Source organism: Gorilla gorilla, chromosome 19, assembly GCF_029281585.2.
Source record: "Gorilla gorilla gorilla isolate KB3781 chromosome 19, NHGRI_mGorGor1-v2.1_pri, whole genome shotgun sequence".
NCBI classification, from domain to species: Eukaryota; Metazoa; Chordata; class Mammalia; order Primates; family Hominidae; genus Gorilla; species Gorilla gorilla.
In genome coordinates this window covers 105,672,762-105,691,426 of record NC_073243.2, presented here as the reverse complement: position 1 = coordinate 105,691,426, position 18,665 = coordinate 105,672,762, and the positions used below count along the sequence as shown (strand labels likewise).

Here is an 18,665-nt window from a genome sequence, read left to right as displayed (position 1 = left end):
GCCCGGGGAAGTGTGAGCATGGGGGGTGGGGTGGGCGGTGCTGGAGGAGGCAGGGTCATTGTAAAGGGATTCGGCCTTGAAGCCAAAGCTCTGCCAGGTGCTGGAAGGGAACTGGCCCTCCAGCCTGCAGCTGGAGAGGACCCCGCCCACAAGAGACAAGCCCCGCCCCTGTGGAGCAAGCTGGAGAACCAGCTAGAGCAATGATGTTCTGGGCAGAAACCCACAGGCTCTCCAGGGCCTGGCCCCTGCTGATAGGTGCTGGATTTAACTCCAAGACCTGTCGGAAAGAATGCTTTATGAAATACACTTATTTTTAAAAGTATATTAGGATAACTTGTGATAAGTTCATCACGCCCACTGAAATGGCTCAGAACACTTTCAGGACTTCAAAATCAGGGTGGGGTATGCCTGCTTAGTCATGGATGAGTATCTGGAAAGCTCAGGGAGCCAGTGGCACTGGGGCTCCCTCATTCCTAGGAGGCGGGGCCTGAGCAGGGAGGGGGTGGGGTCCCGATGTTTGTGCAGAGGAGACACCTCTGCTGCCTCTGCAGAGCCTGCACCTCAGCAGCACCTCAGGAGCAGCCAAGGCACAAAGCAGTCAACGCGGTGCCCTCAGGGCAAATGCACCAAGCATGGTTCCAGCTTATTTTGAGGTGTTTGGTTGTTAAAAGTTTTTCAGCACTTAAAGGTCTAATTTTCCCACGGGTGAAAACATCCCATTTTAAGAATGTGTTTGGAGTTTGCCCTCTGGGTTGCGGGGCTGCTGGGTCAGGGTTGCTGCAGGAAGAAGCTTTGCCAGGGCTGTGCTGTCCTGACTCAATGAGACAATGACCTCAAAACGGAAACATCTGGGGTGCTCGGTTAAAGAGCCACATGCGGCACCCCTCAGGTGTACACTATTTTACCTGCTCCTAAGCTTACTATATAATATTTGTGAACTGCTGCAGAAAGCAAAGCACACTCTGCGAATGCATGGCAGGTTTGGGGCAGTACCTTTTGGTTCCTTTCATTGCTTGGAGTGACCTTTGGTCATATCACATGAGAGATGCCCACTCGCTAATTAATGGGTTTCTTCACAGGAAAATGTAGTTGAGATTTGTAAAAACAAACGGCGTTGTCTTCACTGGACACTAGCTGCCACCAATAATGATTTGCCATTCACAAGGACAGGAGTGGCCCCCTCTTGGCATAGAGAGAGTGGAAACATCCCCTTGCCCTTGGAAACCAGACCCAAACTCCAGGGACCCCGAAATTCCCACCTTCACCCCATCCTCCCCAGGATGGCCCACATGGAAGCCCACAGACCACCAGCCCACACCAGTGCTGGAGGTCCACAGTCACATGAGGGTGCCCTGGGGAGGGACAGGGGCAGGAAGTAGGACCCTCTACACACCCCCATGCCTACACCAGCGCCCACACTCTCAGGGCCAGTGATCACCATGACACTGTCTCAAACAGCCCACCTTGTGTGCTTCTCCATCCTGAACTCCACGTGCCCCCCAGGCCTCACTGGGCCTCACAAACTGACCTTTGGCCTGGCCGTGACCTCCTCCCAGTCACCCTGCCACCATTGCAGACCAAGCCGCCATTTTAGTCATGCCAAAGATTCTTGGTGAATTGCACACAGAGCACAACTCCTTGCACTGAAGGTCAGCCTGCTGAGGACAGGTGTGCGTGGAGGTCAGTCTGCTGAGGACAGGTGTGCCTGGAGGTCAGCCTGCTGACAGGTGCGCCCGGAGATCAGCCTGCTGAGGATAGGTGTGCCCGGAGTCCCTACAACCACCACCCCCACCACCAAAACCCGAGGCTGGACCTGGTGACATTCCAGACTTTAAGGAAATGGTTGACTAGAAGTCAGTGGGGCTTTGTTCAAAATAAAGAGGTTAAAAGAGAGACCATTTAGGCAGAAAGTTGATGAGCTGGATCTTACAACGTCCACATGGAGACAGCAGCTGCTGGCCTGGTGGAAGTGTCCAGCAGGACGTGGGTGTGTGGAACTGGCATTTGGGTGGCAGGGAGAGGCTGCAGGCGGGAATTTCAAGAGTTCCCCCATGTGGCACGTGTAAGCCAAAGACCAAGTGGGCTGTTGACCAAATCTGGGTGGTTCTTTGGAAACAAATTGCATATGCAAGGCTGTTCCAGGAGGTTTCATCCATATCCCATATCGCACAAGTTGCAGCTTCACTCAGTGCCTCAAGAAAGCAAGCCAGATGAAAGACAGACCTGGTGTCTCCCCAGAAACCACCCTCCTAGAATAAAGTCAAATACCTGCTTGGCAGGTATTGGGGATCTCTAGGGGCATAAATTAAATCTCACATCTTTATGAGCACAATTCCTTCTTTTAAAAATTAGAAAAGTAACAAAGTAGGTGAAGTAAATAATCCATGTAGAGTCTTATTATTGCTGTGCTTTATTGCAAAAACAGACTATTTGAGAAAGTAACCTATCTTTTATAGAGTTTGTGCCCAGATCATATTTTCACACTGAAATTTTACCTGAAAATATATCTGAAGACTTCCAGTGGTTCCAAAATCTCATTTACTTTATTTTTTTGACATTGCTGGATTTCCTTCTGCATTGTGAAACTCTAGTGCTGAGCATGCTGTGTGACATGAGCTTTCTCTGTCATTGTAAGTAACATGGCTTGGAAAGAGATAGCAGCCGTGAACTGCCACCATCAAACGCAAAGCCTCCCTGAAGCCACCTCAGCAGTGAAAGCACCAGGCGCCGTTTACCTGGGTTGCCTGTGAAAATCACGCGTTCCTTCTTGATGCAATATTTCTAGAACAACTAAGTTTGGGCTTTTTGGTCAAAGTCGTGAAGCTCCTGCTAGCAGGGCAGACAGCGAATGGTGGCTGCCTCTGTTTTGACAAATTCATTCCCAGGCTCTGATTCCTGTCACATTTCCTAGTGACATTCTTGGTCTCTTTCGGTTTTTTTTTGGACTTTTCCCTTTAACAGCATCGCCGTACCTACTATCTGTGCTGAGAGAACTGTTCCGCAGCAAGGCTGGGCCATAGCAGTTGTGAAATGAAGTGTCCTGATCACCCAATGGCACGGGTGATCAAAGCCACAGCAGACCACAGGCAAGGGCTTAGGGCTGCAGGTGGATGATCTCCTGCGCACGTGGGAGAGTGATCCTAGGACGTGCAGATGCATTCTGTCAGGAAACAGGCAAAAGGCAGGAGACATGGCGAGTGGGTGCCCATCGGTGCATCTGATCTCCCTGGCACCCCTCCGCTCCCCTCTGCTTCCTTCCTGCTCAGGGGCTTCATCTTTCCTAGGAGTGAGGAAGGCCAGGCCCCATGACAGAGCTGCCTGCCCTGGGGGCGTCCCTTCTATCGTGTGCAGCATCAGGAGTGTGTTGGATCCCCAGTGCCTCATCCTGAAATCAGGGAGGCGTGGCAGGGTGGAGGCAGCCGTGGGCATCTAGGGATACACAGCACGGGAGGCCACAGAGCTGAGTGAGCAGAGTCCCACCCACCGGAACAAGAGGGCGAAAGTGAGAATTAAGCCACCGAGAATGGGTGGGCTGAGACAGCGATGGGGCCCTGGATTCTCTTCCTGTTCAGTATGTGTTCCAAGAAGAAGGAAAAACATGGAACGCTGAGGAGGACCAACTGTGCAGGGAAAAGAGCTGGCCGGATTGTGATCTAAGAGGTCAAGTTGGGTAGGAGAACACCATTGTTTCTTGCAGGTCACTCACTGAGCATAGGAGCAGACAGAGCTGACTTCAACTAGGGGCGACTTCAGTAAGAAAGTGGGGGGTCTCTGGGGCTAGTCAGGGAAATGTGTGCCTTAATGGAGCCAAGTCCAAGGAGTAAAATGTTGAAGCAAATGAAGAGGTGCTGATGTCTGTATCCTCCGGTGAGTCTGTCTATCATAACAAGGGCAGAGGCTGTGCTCATTAAGACTTTTCCAGAATCCTCTGTGAAGACAGCTGGAATGATCTCACAAGGAGAAAACACAGATCGGGGGTCTGCTTTGTGCTGAGTAAGTGTTTCGGCCTTGAGAGTGGAGTGCAGCATCCTGGGTGCAGCCCAAGAAAAGCAGCTTCCTTTTGCATTCTGGTCCTGGCCAAAGTGACAAACACAGACTGCCCCCATCATCTCGGGACAGAGACTCACCGGGGAGGTCACCCACCCTGTTCACCACGTCAGGCAGGTAGCATGTGCCGAGGCCCTCACATGTGCTGCAAAGACCAGAATCTATGCAGTAAAGGTAGACTCAGGGCCCTGATCATCTCGGGGCTTACATAAACCGTGTGGCAAATGACAGGATGGCTGGCCAGGAGCTCCCTGTTGAGATGACGTTGAGAGAGACACAGGTAAGTGGTGGCCAAGGAGCATCCAGTGCCAGGGGGCACAGCCAGGCGGGTCACTTTTTTCGTTTGTTTGTTTGTTTGTTTTTTTGAGTGAATAGTCAGTATCTTGTTTGCCTTCTCTTAAATCTGTGAGCCTTCCGCACGTTTCTGAGAGCTGGCCTGGCCTTGGGGTTCAGAGTGTGGCCTCCAAAGCCAGGAATTCCTGCACTGGGATCCTGGCCCTTGGCCACTTCCTAGCTGAGTGACTCCAAGCACCTTATCGATCTGTGTGTCTCCATTTTCTCGTCTGTAAAATAGACCTGATGACAGCAGACCCCACCTGTTGGAGTGTCTCGGTATGGTTTAGTGAGAGTGTTTGCCCCATCTTGAGAACAGGGCCTGGCTCAGACAGCCCTCAACACAGTCGACACAGCCACCACGATGTCACTAATGAGCATATCTGTCACTTACCTGTCTTAAAGTGCACATTAATGAAACCCACTGGGATCCGGCTGCCTATGCAAAAGTATAAGTATTAGTGGGATCTCCAAAAAATAACCTTGAGAGGATTATCTCATATCATTACATTTTTAGCAAAAAGTTCCTTTTTCTGCACTTGCTTCCTCCAAGAAAGTACCATCTGTTTCAAAACAGTTCAGTAATTGCTAGAACTTTCTTTAAAATGTAGAGGCAAGTGCTGCTTCTGTTTTGTAAGCGCCCATGAACTGTGCCTTTGGTGCTGCCAGAGCTTTAGGATTTTCTATAATATTAAGTAGAGTGGCTTCGCTTTAATTCCTTACGAGTATCACCAAAGTATACACGAAACTGATGCTGGCTTTGTCATCCTGAGAGGTTTCACAGTTTTAAGAAAGAGTTTCTGAGTGCCGGCATTACCTAATACCCCGCTTGAGGTCTGTGGGGTGGCAAGCATTTCATAAACCTCTGGGGGTTACAGGTTGCTCTCTTTGGACTTGTTCATGGCTAAGCTACACTTTTTTTAAAGAACCAGATTTTTCTTAATGTGCAAAGAGTGCTAAAAAATAAGGTCAAAAGGAGTTTTTAAGGTTTTGATATTATTATAAACCAAGTAACCATCACACATCTCAGATGACTGTTTTCCAAGAGTTGGCCCGGAGCGTGCTTCTCGGGCCATTTCACCTGTGCACGCTTCGTTGTGGCTGCACCTGCCCTAATTCCCCTTTTCTAGATTTCTTGCTTCTCCTCTTGACTGTCCCCAGCCAAACACACCCATCCTCCCAGGACCCCACAGCCTGCTCCTAAGACAGCATCTCTCTCTGCAGGCCTGGCCCCGGGTCACTTGGCATGGTGGCCCACCACCTCCATCCCATCTCACCTTGCACGCCAGGTGCTCATTATCCCCATGCAGGAGGTGAGGGCGGGTAGTGACATGGGTGCAGTGACTAGGTGCAGGGAGGGTGACCTGCTCACGGGCCTATGGCTAGAGAGCAGAGAGGGGGCACGCTCCCCTCCCCGCACACCTCTCCCTGCGGAACCACATCATTTAGGTTCCCTGGTGTGAGCTCCCACCACTATACCCAGCAGCCTCCTGCCTGGATTTCTGTGCACACCTCAAAGCCAGCCAACCCAAACAGAACTCAGTATCTTATCCTAGAAACCTGCTCCTCCTGGGTCAGAAGCCTGGAGTGGCTCGGGCCTCCCACTGATCCTTCCCCCAGCCTTGCCCACGTGACCTTAGTTGGACTCACTGAGTGGCCTCTGCCAGGACCTCGCCATCTTCTCTGGACCATGACAATAACCCAACTGGACAACACCCCAAAACTGACCGCCACACCACCTCCCAAATGACCCATCCGCAAGCAAAACATGGCCCAATGTGCGCCCACCTGCAGAATGGGTGCAAGCGCTGAGGCACAGGTGAAAGGCCTCTCTGTCAGCTTTATGCCTGCCGTGGGCAGAGTTATGTCCTCCCCAAAATAGTTGAAGTCCTACCCCCTGTGGCTGTGAATGTGACCTTATTTGAAAATAGGGCCTTTGCAGAAGTCATTGAGTTGAGACGAGGCCTTGCTGGGTTAGGGTGGTCCCTAATCCAATGACTGGTGTCATTGTAAGAAGAGGGAGATTTGGATACAGAGACAGATTCACAGAGAACACCGTATGGCAACGGAGGCAGAGATTAGAGCGCTGTGCCCACAGGCTGAGGCACACAAGGGTGCTGGCAGCCCCTGAGTGCTGGAACAGAGTCCTGGAGCAGACCCTCCCCTGGGCCCACATCTCCATGTCAGACTTCTGGCCACCTGAACTGTGAGAGAGCATATTTCTGTTGTTTCAAGCCCCCAGTTGGAGTGCTGCGTTCCAGCAGGCCCAAGAAACTAAGGCACCTCCCATCCCTGCCTCGCCTACCTCCACCCCCCAGCAAGCTCTGACTCCCGGAAGCCTCAGGATGCTCACTGCCCACCCTCACGTGGCGTCTGCTCCTGCTGCCCCCTCTCCTGCTTTCTGGTTGGATCATTGCCACTTGTCTTTTGCGTTCAGCTCCTGAACCACCTTCCCCTGGAAGCCTCCTCCACTCGTCTGGGCCCCCAGCCCCTTTAGGTCCCCCCTCCTGCACACCCACAGTCCACTCTAGAGCACGGCTTCTCCACAGGGCTATTCAGCCCCCTAGGGAGTGCTTGGCAATAGGCAGAGACATTTTTGGTTGCCACCACTCGGGAGAGGGGTACTAATGGCATTCAGAGAATGGAGGCCAGGAGGCTGCTGAACAGCCTCAGTGTACATGGCTGGGAACGACCCAGGGAGGCTGCTGAACACTCTGCGGTGCACATGGTCGGGAATGACCCAGGGAAGCTGCTGAACACCCTTAGTGCACAGGAGCGCCCAAGCCGGGGATGATCCAGCTCCAGCGTCAGCAGGGCCCAAGCAGAGGCACTCTCATCTAGAGGACACCTGCTCCTGCAGAGATGCCAGATGTTTTCATCTTGTCTCCCAGCTCCAAGTGGGAAAACTGCACATCCGTGGTTGTGCACCACCCACCATGCCAGCAAGGCCCTCCTGCTGCGAGTCCAACACACTCTGATCAGACCAATGCTCTTGTCAGCACCCAAAGAAGAAAAGACATGCTTACTGTGTTCTGTACACTCTCTTCCACGTCTTGATAGGCTCAAACACGCCTTTAAAAATGAGAGCCCTGGCCAGGCACGGTGGCTCATGCCTGTAATCCCAGCACTGTGGAAGGCCGAGTCGAGTGGATCACTCAAGGTCAGGAGTTCAAGACCCACCTGGCCAACATGGTAAAACCCCATCTCTACTGAAAATACAAAAAAAAATTAGCAGGGCGTGGTGGTGCAGGCCTATAATCCCAGCTACTTGGGAGGCTGAAGCAGGAGAATCACTTGAACCTGGGAGGCGGAGGTTGCAGTGAGCTGAGATCGTGCCACTGCACTTCAGCCTGGGTGACAGAGTAAGACTCTGTCTAAAAAAAAAAAAAAAAAAAAAAAAATGAGGAGCCCACAGATGTGATGCACGGCAGGTGCATTTGGAGTGAAGGATCATGTTCCCTGCATGTCAGCAGGGCACAGCCAGCCTTCTTCCTGAGGACACCGCATCACCTGCTGGGACTCTGCTCGCCTCTCCTGGACACGCACAGCCCTTCCGTCCCAGTTCCAGGCCTGGAAACATTCTCGCTAGAGAGAGAAATTTTACTATAATAAGAATGGGTTTCCCAGTGCATTTTTTCTGCAGAAACTACATATCTCTATCAAAGTGGGAGCAGAGCCATGGAGGAGAGTCGTTATTTCCACCTAAAGCCACGCCAAGGGCTGGTTCCCTTGTGGCTGATCCCTGTGTGGCTGGTCCATGTAGCCATGTGGCCCCTCGTGCCCCACCACCCAATGCACTGTCCTCTATGCCCTCAGATCTGGTGGGATGTTCTAGTCATCTACTTTGTGAAGCCACTTCTCTGGTCACCTGTATGTGTTTGGCTTGGGCGTGAGTCAACAGGTCTCTGGGGCAAACAGTGCATTCTGAAAGTGTAACCGAAAGATCAGGTTTATGGCTTCTGAGGTGACTATTTTGAGTTGGTACTTTCCAGAAACCATTCAACACATTTTTTAGCTACCAGATCTAGGAACTAAATCACAGCTAGTCATGGGGGATGCATATGAATGAGTCTGCTGTTGGTGTCTGAACGATGAAAGGAACCCCAAGCCATATTGGGCACAAACTTTGAGTGAAACCCAACAGGGAGCGCAGAAGCCTGAGTGGCCCATGTTGGCGTCGGAGGGGCGGCGAGCAGGGAGGGCTGGTCTGCATACTCCAAGTCCTGGTTTCCTGGAGGAAGTCGCCCAGCCTGTGTGGCTGCCTCCAGCCCTTTCCCTGACGATTCTGGGCCCCTCCGCAGGCCCTGGCCCTGAGGCTGCCTGTCTTTGGTCTTGCCCCTCATGGCACCCTCAGGCCACACACATGCTCTTCTGCGGTGCCTCTGCCTTCAGTCTCGGGAGTCCTTGATTCGAACCCAGCTCTTCTATAGCCCTTGGCAAGTCAGTTAATGGAAGCCCAGTTTCCTACTCGTTGCAAAGGTTGCCCAGGTCAACATTTAATGAGATGAGATGTGAAAACAGCCAGGCAGCAGCCTCACATCAGAGTCGAGCTGAGCACGGAGCAGTCACCGTGGCACTTGCGGGCGGTATGGGGACTCAGCAGTCTCCGGGGTTGCACTTAAGACAAAACCTCAACATGACCTCACTGGCGGCTCATCAGCTCTAACAGCATGTTCCCACCCTGTCTTTTTCCCCCTCCCCTGTTTCTGCTCTCCCAGCCCTCTCTGCTTGTTCCCTCCCTGCACTGGTTAGTGCTGGGTCGGGTTCTGACAGATTCGGAACCCACCAGGCTGAAGCTCTCCCTGTGCAAAGGGACCACCCATTAAACTGGCTCATGTGGCCTGGGGCTCCCTCCACTCAGCCAAGAGCCTTCCCTCAGGTTACTGTGGGCTCTAGTCAGCAGCCATTCCACAGCAGCGAGGCTCACATCGGTCCCTGCAGTTTGAATGTAACCACCATAGCCACCTGCATGTGCACACATGAACACACATGCTCACATGTGACACGATACATGTGTATAAGTACCCACACACACACACATGAGCACACGTGCACACATACACAAATGCACATGTATGTACATGCACTACTCATGCACATGCTCACATATGCATACATGCACACACACACCCCCAGACTCACAATAAGGGCTATATTCACCTTCTCTGGATCCTTCTGTTTCCTGTCTCATCCGACTAGATCCAGCTGAAGTCCCCTGCTTGTCAGTGGCTTCAGTGTCATTGATCTGATTTGGGAATGTGTTTCTTAGAAGAGTCTGATCTGTTATAGAGTCTCATTTGTCCTTTAGAAACTTACAAGTTGATTTTTTTCTAGGATTTCCTTTGAACATTAAACCTTAAGAGAAAGGTGAAATCCCCAATGTCTTTCCAAAGTGGACCTCCTTTGAAAGATGCTTGTAAGCATTGGTTTTCCTCAAGCCAAGAGACTAGTGAGCTTTAATTTTTGCCCCCAGATAGAAGTTTTAGGGGAAACCTAAAATGAGTCTTGCACACGTTTACAACCCATGTCAGGGAGCTTAAGGTTACGAGTGCTTTTAGACTGACAATTACTCCTTCAAAGACTTGAAAAACAAGTAGCAGCTCTGTAATTTTGGCTCAGGAAATAAGTGCAGGAAACTCAAAACTTTACGTAAGCAGTCTGAAAATTTTAACTATTTTTAGAGGGCAAAAGTCTGTAATTCATAGGCAAATGAAACACAAAAATACCAAGAAAGTATGTTTGCAAAGAAAAGGAATGAGAGAAAAATCTAATCAAGTAAGTATAGAATTAATGTATTAATGTCAACCTGTTAAGACAGACGTAATTCAAAAGGCTAAGAAATTAGCTATGTAAATGCAATATACTGAATTTGCCTGTGGACATTTTTGTGACTGAATAAGTCATAACATCTACATGAAAAGACAGAAATGTTGTGTGTTCTTTCAAGAGAACAGAATGAAACTATCTTTACCAAAGGAGAAGATCTTCCGTGATAGCTGAAAAAATAAGAAGCCCCATTTACTGTGTTCACCCTGTGCCTGGCATTGGGCAAAGCATCTTTTATGTTTTAACATATTAAATTCTTATAGAATCCAATGCCACATAATACTATTATAATGCTTATTTTACATATGAGAAAATCGACATTCAGAGAGGTTAAGTGATTCACCCAAGGTCACACAGCCAGGAAGTATTGGAGCTGGGATTTGAAGCCAGGCCTACTGAATTATGCAACTCCTTCCCCACCAAATACACACACAAGCACACACACACACACAAGCACACGCACACACAAACACACACACACTTAAATTCCATGCCCAAGCCTCCCCCTCCCCCTCCCCCAAGCATAGTGAGCCATTTCACACCTTCAATTTGGGACCCCTTGTCCTCTCCCACCACAGCCTGGTAAACACCCGCCCACCTATGTCTCAAGGCTTAGCTTACGTTATTGTCAACAGAAATCTTTCTGAACACACAAATCACCACCACCACCCCTCTTCTCTCTCCTTTCTTTCTCTCTTCCCCAGTGTAGAATCCGTCATACCGTCTGGGTTATAAGTTCCATAAGGACCAGAATTATTATGCTTAGAAAGCTCTGAAGTCCCGGTCACCAGCACAGTTCCTGACACAGGGAAGACCTGCAGCAATCGTCTGCTGAATGAATAAAGAATGAATTGACTCTTCCTGCCTCTGGCTCTTTTAGTTCTACACACCAGTGGTTCTCAATCAGGAGTGGTTTTGCTCCTGTGGGGACGTTTAACAATGTCTGGAAACAATTTCTCTCATTACTCACGGGGTGCTACTAGCATCTAGTGGGTAAAGGTCAGGGATGCTGCTAACTTCCTTCCATGCAGGTATAGCCCCTACAGCAAATAATTACCTGGCCCAAGATGCCAACAATACCAAGAGTGAGAGACCCTGCCTGCTCCACACCCTCTGTCCCAACAGCTGCAACATGCCTGATTATCCGCCCACAATAGACTCTAAGCCCTAAAGGCAGAGACCTGGCATCACTTTGTCTTGTTAGACCCAGCACCTAACACATTGAATGAATGCATAAGTGAATGAATGAGAAACATTAGACAATTGAGGGAGATGCAGACGTGCCAGGCTGAAATTCAATTACATGGGGGCCGAACTGGGGAGTTAAGTTTGGGGCCACTTGTCATCTTATTAGCTGTGTTGAAATGTTTTCATGCTGCATCATTGCTATTGGCCCTCAAAAGGCCATAAGGGAAAAAAAGAATCAAATCAAAATACCACCTACTGGTTTTGTTTGACAGATGCAGCCCTGGAGAATTGTATTCTCATTAACACTGTTCGACTTCTATATTACAATGAGACTTTTAAGGTGGTGATGGCAAAATCCTGTAGTTGTTCATAAATATACACTTAACCATGTGTGGCTCAGGAAAGAGAGGAAGTGTTGCTGTAAACTCTGAGTGATAACACAAAGCTGTTGTAGTGGATGAGTGAAGAGTCACATCCATGCCTTTTAACATTAAGTACAAGTAGAGATATTTTAGAAGAAATGAGAGTTATTCAAAGGAAATATCTCAGACTAGATTCTTTGATTATTAGTTAAATAGAAACAGACAAGGGAGAAAGGTAAATGTTATGAGAATAAGAAAAACGCTATTAATTGTATGAAGTTCAAAGTCCTCAGTATTTTAAAATGCATTATCTTACTGGATGTTCGTCATGATGTGTGACATGGGTATCGTCTGCACTTGATTCCCAGAAGTTCACATTTCAAGAGACTGTATCCTGGAAGGATGAATGGCAATTCCCAAAGACCTGCAGCAAGCAGGGAACACGGGATGGAGGGGTCCCCCCTCTTCTTGGTGCAGTGGGCACAGCAAGGGCATGTCAGAAAAACGGCTCTGTGACCCTGGCAGAGCCAGGAAATAAAGGGGGAATGCAGGGAGTGGCTTCCAAGTCCAGCATTTCACTGTGTCATATTTAAACAGCCAATCAGAAGATGAACCTATGAAAAAAAAAACTGTTAATTGTAAACGTGGGTGTAAGAGACAGGAGATGGGATGAGAGCTCCTTATCAACAGTGTAGTGCAATAAATGCGCTGAGCCTCTGACTGGCTCATAACGGGCTCTGTCTCCCAGCTGTGGAATTGACTAAGCACTAGGGCTTTCTGTTCATAATTCTTCCAGGGAAGAAAAGGCAACAAAGAGTGGTCTGTTCCTCTGGGGTTTTGTTTGTTGTTTCTTGTAACAATTGAGACTTTCACAAAGAATAGGCAAAGTGTGGGTTCATGCCAAAAACCACAGAATGGTCCAAGATGATTGTGAGCCTCTATTGGTCTAGCTACCTTTAGTTGAGGATTTTCAAATAATACCATAGATTTTCAGTATTGTGGAGAAAAAGGATAGAGATGGTTAAAATATGCATTTTCGCCAAAAAAAAAAAAATCAACCCTTGATATTTGCTGTCACTTGATGTAGAAATTGATGCTGGCCGGGCACACTGGCTAATGTCTATAATCCTAACACTTTGAGAGATCAAGGTGGGAGGATTGCTTGAGCCCAGGAGTTCGAGACCAGCCTGGGCAACAAAACGATACCCTGTCTCTATAAAAAAAATTTTTTTAACTGGCTGTATGTGGTGGTGCATGCCTGTAGCACCAACTACCTGGGAGGCTGAGGCAGGAGGATCTCTTGAGCCCAGGAGATCAAGGTTGCACTGAGCTATAATTGTACCACTGCACTCCAGCCTGGATGGATGACAGAGTGAGACTCTGTCTCAAGAAAAAAAAAAAAAGAAGAAGAAATTGATGCTAACATCCTCACAAAGATGTGAAAGATGTGTTTTCATATGTTTAATAAGATAACTTTGGACTTTGATCTCAGCCCACAATTATGATGATTATGAATATATTAGCTCTGAGTGGTCTCTTTTTATCAAGCATAATTACAGCGCATAAGCAAATATGCTTGAAGTTATAAAACTCAAAATAGGAGTCAATCCTAGTGAGGCATGGGGATGTTGCTAGCAGTGAATAAATGGCCATTTCCTGTCATCTTTTCCTCCGATCTTCCTTCATCCTTTTAGCAACTCTTCCTATGTGAGTTATACAGCGTTTTCAAAAAGGTGTGCATCTTGGCACATGCCTGTAATCCCAGCACTTTGGGAGGCTGAGGTGGAAGGATCACTTGAGGCCAGGAGTCCAAGACCAGCCTGGGCAATATAGTGAGACCCCATCTCTATAAAAAATAAAAAATTAGATAAGTGTGGTGGCTCACACCTGTAGTCCTAGGTACTCAGGAGGCTGAGGCAGGAGGATTGTTTGAGCCCAGGAGTTTGAGGTTGCTGTGAGCTACGATCACGCCACTGCGCTCCAGCCTGGATGACAGAGCAAGATCCTGTCTGTAAAAAAAAAAAAAAAAAAAGAAAAATTTTTTAAAAAAGGAAAAGGTTCTGCTGCCCCCAGTGACAGATGCACAAGTGAAACCAGAGGGATATCCAGAGCAGACAGAGTTTGGTAACCCTGGACTCCTGACTCCTCAACTACGGATCGGCCTGTGTGTCCACTGTTGAAAAGACAGTTATTGAAAAGGAAGCCTAGGTAGGCTCCGAATACAAGCATGTGAAACGGCCTCTTCCACTCCACGTTTCAGGTGGTTGGGCACCGTCTGCCCAGTAGATTTAGAGGCCATTACAGCTGCCTTCCCACTGGAGTTGTCAGTGGGTTATCAGAGAGCCAGGATCAGGTGGATCGTGCTTGCTGGTGGCCACACAGACCCGTATGGCTTCTGCCCTCTATGGCTGTCCAAGGCACCTGGCTGCTGTGTGTTGTAGGAGCTGCTGGTGGGGAGGCCTGGTCCCCATTCACATCCCAGTACGTGCCCACAGTTGTGCTGTAGCACCAGTGCCCCGAATTGGAAGTGCAGAGGATCTGTTCAGAGAGAAATTCTGTTCGCGAAGGTTCCTGAACAGCAGGCGATGGTTGGTAATTGTGTGCCTGCCAGTACATGAAGCTCAGCCAGTTCTTTCCAGGCATTTCTGCCCCATCTGCAAAACATGTACATGGGATGCCCAAGGAGAGGAGCAGATCTTCCAGGAGAGCCTGGGGGAGGTTAAGTGGAAGGAAATGTGCCTCAGAGGCTAAGGGAACGTTTCAGTTGATCCACCATTAAGAGGCTTAATGAAGAGTAATTGAGGCTGGAAGAGTGAGAGCTGCCACAGGTCCAACTGAGGCCAGCATCACCCCGACTCCTGGTTGTCTTCCATCTGCTCCTCCCCTCTGATGCCAGATATTCCACATTTGCCAGGGCTTCCCAAGATACTGTCACATGGGCAGTGTTGCCTGGTTTCTTCTTCCGCATAGTCCAGAGCCGTCTTGTGCCATCATAAGATGGGTCAGTCCCTTTTGACCACTGCAGAGACAAGTGCTCTGTCCTTGGGAGCAGAACACGCCTGGTCACTGTGAGGGAGCGTGGCCCTCTTCACTGGCCCCACCCCCTCCCGGGATCGTGTGACAAAGCACCTGCCCTGACCTCTACCCTCTCTTGGACCTCGAGGATGGGTCTCTTCTTCCATGAAAATGTCCACCATCACCTTACAAAATGGTGCTGAAGTGACATGAATTCCAGTAAATTCACTAATGGCTCTGGAACTTGAATTTTAAAAAATAGAGTTTTTAAATATTAGTAGAAATATACAAATATACACATCTCTCTATAAATACATTTATCTTCCCTGTTATCGCAGAGGAATTTGAAGTGATAATTAAAGGCATTCTTTTGAGGGAGGGAAAGGAAGTTCGAACAGTATATTGCCTCAGGGAAAGAATGCTTGGCTGTGAATTGATGCCCTTTTGGTAAGGGCGGCCCCTCCTGCGTGTCTCAGGAACTGGGGCAGAGATTTCTCTGCAGCACTGTGGAATGAGCAAGTTCAGATTCAGCCAGTGCTGTGTGGGGGTTTGTAAAGACAGCACCCCCCTCCCCTAAAAGGCTGCCAGCCCCAGGCTGCCCTATCTGTTTGGTGCCAGAGCTGAATTGTTCTGCATCTGGGCAGTGAGGCTGCCCCCACCCTGCTGGTGGCCAGTGCATTGCATTGATTCAGACATCAGAAATCCCCACGACTCTGTGTGTTTTTAATAAAGATGGTAGGAAACAGAATTCCCAGTGATGTTCTAACCTGGTTTTTCTTCTCATCTCACGCAGGGACGGATCTGTAGAAAAGCCGGCAAATCAAAAAAGTCCTTCAGTCGCAAGGAAGCTGAAGCTACCTTTAAGAGTTTGGTGAAGACGCATGAAAAATATGGTTGGGTCACCCCGCCCGTGTCCGACGGCTGATGTCTGCCACGTGCAGTAGACGCTCGAGCGCCTGTCCACACACACACCAGTACCCTGACATCTCCTCAACGCTGTGCATCCTCCACCCTTTTTTACTCCAGCCAGAACTGCATCCTGAATGCCAAGGAGACGTTTAAGTTATTTATGAAAAGATGTGTTTACAGAGAGGAAGAGGGAGCAAATGCCGTTCGGATTATGTTTCGATTATAAATGAATGATCACCTCGAAGTCACTTTAGAACACATGTTGAGATGGTGACATTTCCCAGCCTGCCTGCCCCTCTGCCCACCCCGGTCACATTGCCCTGAGCTTCTTTCCATGACAGCAGCTCCGACAGGAGCTGGCAGGAAACTCAATGCCCCTGCTGGCTCCATTTCCATGTAAATGGCGCCGTTCATATTTCACAGGGACGCCGTGCATCTCCGCCGTGCGTCCCCGGCACGTGTTTGCTGTGCTCTGTATCTCTGTTTTTCTTCCTGGAAGGTCAACATAACTTGAAAATGTGTCTTTCTGTGGCCCATGGTCCGCTGTGATGACATTTAGACCTCATTTGTGCTATGACCTTTGGCTCATGAAAACACAAATTTAACATTGCCAGGTTCTAGTGATTTAAAACCACAACTGCCCACTTGGTGAAAATGTGCTCTCGATGCTGATTTGTGGTGTGCTGCTGTCCACAGATAAACCAGTGCCATTAGATGGAAGGCAGAGGATACTGCGACCACCCCCGGCAGACGGTGGCGTGGACACCAGGTGCGCCCTCTGGGGCTCAGAGCAACGGATGGTCAGCTGCGAACAGTCTCGTCCGATGTTAGGAAATGGTCCTACGGCCGCGCCTTTGTGTTCCTGTCTTCTCTCCACCACCAAAAGCAAAAGATGATTTCCCATTCACTGCAGTCATCTGACTCATTTTAATATCTGTGCTAGTGACAATGAATGTCAGAACTGCCAAAGGATACCAAGTGATCATACGATGATTTGCATGATCGGGTCTATTTCACCCAATAGTCACTTGTGTGTCCCCCGAAATTGGGATGGGCGAGCACCCTTGCTGTGGTGTAAACTTCCTGTTATTTAATCTCCCCACGGTTTCATTTTTCTCTTCTGTTAATACTTAGAACTTTCTAAGAAACTCCATGAAATGAGGAAATACTGTTTCTAATAATATGAGGAAAGAGGTAAAAATGTTCATTCCAAGTGGAAAGTCTTATTGGACACATTTTAAATAAAATCATGCATACCTGATACACTGCCTCAAGGATCCAGTCATTGTGGGCTATCCTTCCATTTGAAATATTTCAGATATTCTTAAATGTTTTAAATATTGCAAATACTACAACATGTAATTCCAGAGCAGCATTCTAAGTCAGGTACCAGAAATGAGTCTTAGGAACCCATAGTCTTTGCAAAAATTCAGTAGATTAAAATAGTCCCCAGAAGCAGCCAAGGAGCTGAAGGGATGATTGGATCAAGTTCAGATGTTGCCAATTGTATCTTACCGCTGTGAAGGAGGAAAAGTCTTCCGGGATAATATATTCAATTCTTCAGGCAGTTTTGTCTACTTGGGGACCTGCCCATTGGTTCAAGGTTTTCAGAGATCCAAGAGGCCTTGCCTCAAAGAACAAGGATTGGCGCCTTTCAGCAGGGCTGGCCATTCACCAAACTTATTGTTACTTTTGTTTTTCTTTACCACTTTCTTATTTGCCCCCAAGTGCACACAGGCAGCTCTGCCAGACCAAAATGACAGTGTATGAAGAATGCAGGGCCTGCTCAGGTTCCCTGTGAGTCATAATAGTCGTGAAACTTGATGACAGTGAACTTACGATGTTCATTCATCCAACCCTCTATGGTGGCATTCTCCATCCTGGAAACCTGACATTTGGCTGACGGTCTTTGGACCCTGGAGCTAGTGGTCATCATGGAATTACACTGTGGAGATTAAAGACCTAGGACAGAAACATCTTGCTAGGGAAAGCACCTGAGTTTATTCCTTTCTAAATATTTTCCTCTTCTAATGAAAACTAAAAGCAGCTTTACTTTAGGGGGAAAAATATATCCAAAGGCAGGTCATTTCAATAGTGTTTATTAGCTGATTGAAAAACAGGTTCACGGTGGTCTCTGAGAACTGCACCAAGGGGTGCAGCCAGGAGACTGGTCTGACCCCGGGTTGGGCTGGGTGACAGCCGGCGACAGAGCAGAGAGACACTCAGCTCAGTGTCGCTCCTTCCATACACTCAGAGTTTGATTTTTCTTGCATGGCATTTCCATTAGGTTTGTTAGAAACTTATAGAAGAAATCAATTCTTTATGAACGAAATGCCATTTTTCACTTCAATTGGTAAGAATTTCTCATTTTAAAAGCAGTAGGAAGTAACGTAAAACTCTACCATCGCTTGGACTGTTAGGAGTGCGGACTCCCTTTCGGGTGGACTCCCTTCGTAGGCAAGCACGGTGGTGCCCAGCCATGGAGGCACCCTTAGGACACTGAGCACAGGCCTGGCTGCCCGTGCCTTGGCCACAGCCTCCTTCCACCCCACTGAAGTGGACACCTGCCTCTGGAGCCCAGGGTGAGAAGGAGAGGCCTGAAGCCTGGGGCCACGTTCCCACACAAGCCAAGGAACCTATTCCTCTTTGGACAGACAGCGAGGGAATAATCAGACAGTGAGTGCGAATGTTCATATCCCGATAGCTCCACACACCCATGTATCTGTGGGAACTCAAACCAAGCCAGAGCCCACAGGGCCAAACAAACAGAAAATCACAAACCCATCTGTCCTCTTCTCAATGCAAAACTCCTTCCCGTCCAATAATTTTCCTGAACCAATCACCCTTGTTATTGGGTATCTTCTCCACTGCTGGGTAAGGCCTGCACATGGTCTGTCTGTAACTTTCTAGAAGACTGAGAACTGCTTATGCCTTAGGGAGTTCTATGTGAGCAGCAAGGTTATTCCCCCCAGTTAAACACACACG

General features: G+C 48.7%; 1 protein-coding gene across 1 annotated transcript in view; it reads left to right on the top strand.

Moving 5' to 3' along the window:
• Positions 1 to 16,941, top strand: part of UBE2QL1 (ubiquitin conjugating enzyme E2 QL1) — a 44,749-nt gene extending 27,808 nt beyond the window's left edge. The window contains exon 2 of the mRNA XM_004059058.5: positions 15,565 to 16,941. Coding sequence (XP_004059106.2) covers positions 15,565 to 15,696 — 132 coding nt within the window. The 3' untranslated portion in view covers positions 15,697 to 16,941. The remainder of the gene's footprint in view (positions 1 to 15,564) is intronic.
• The last annotated feature ends 1,724 nt before the right edge of the window (positions 16,942 to 18,665 follow it).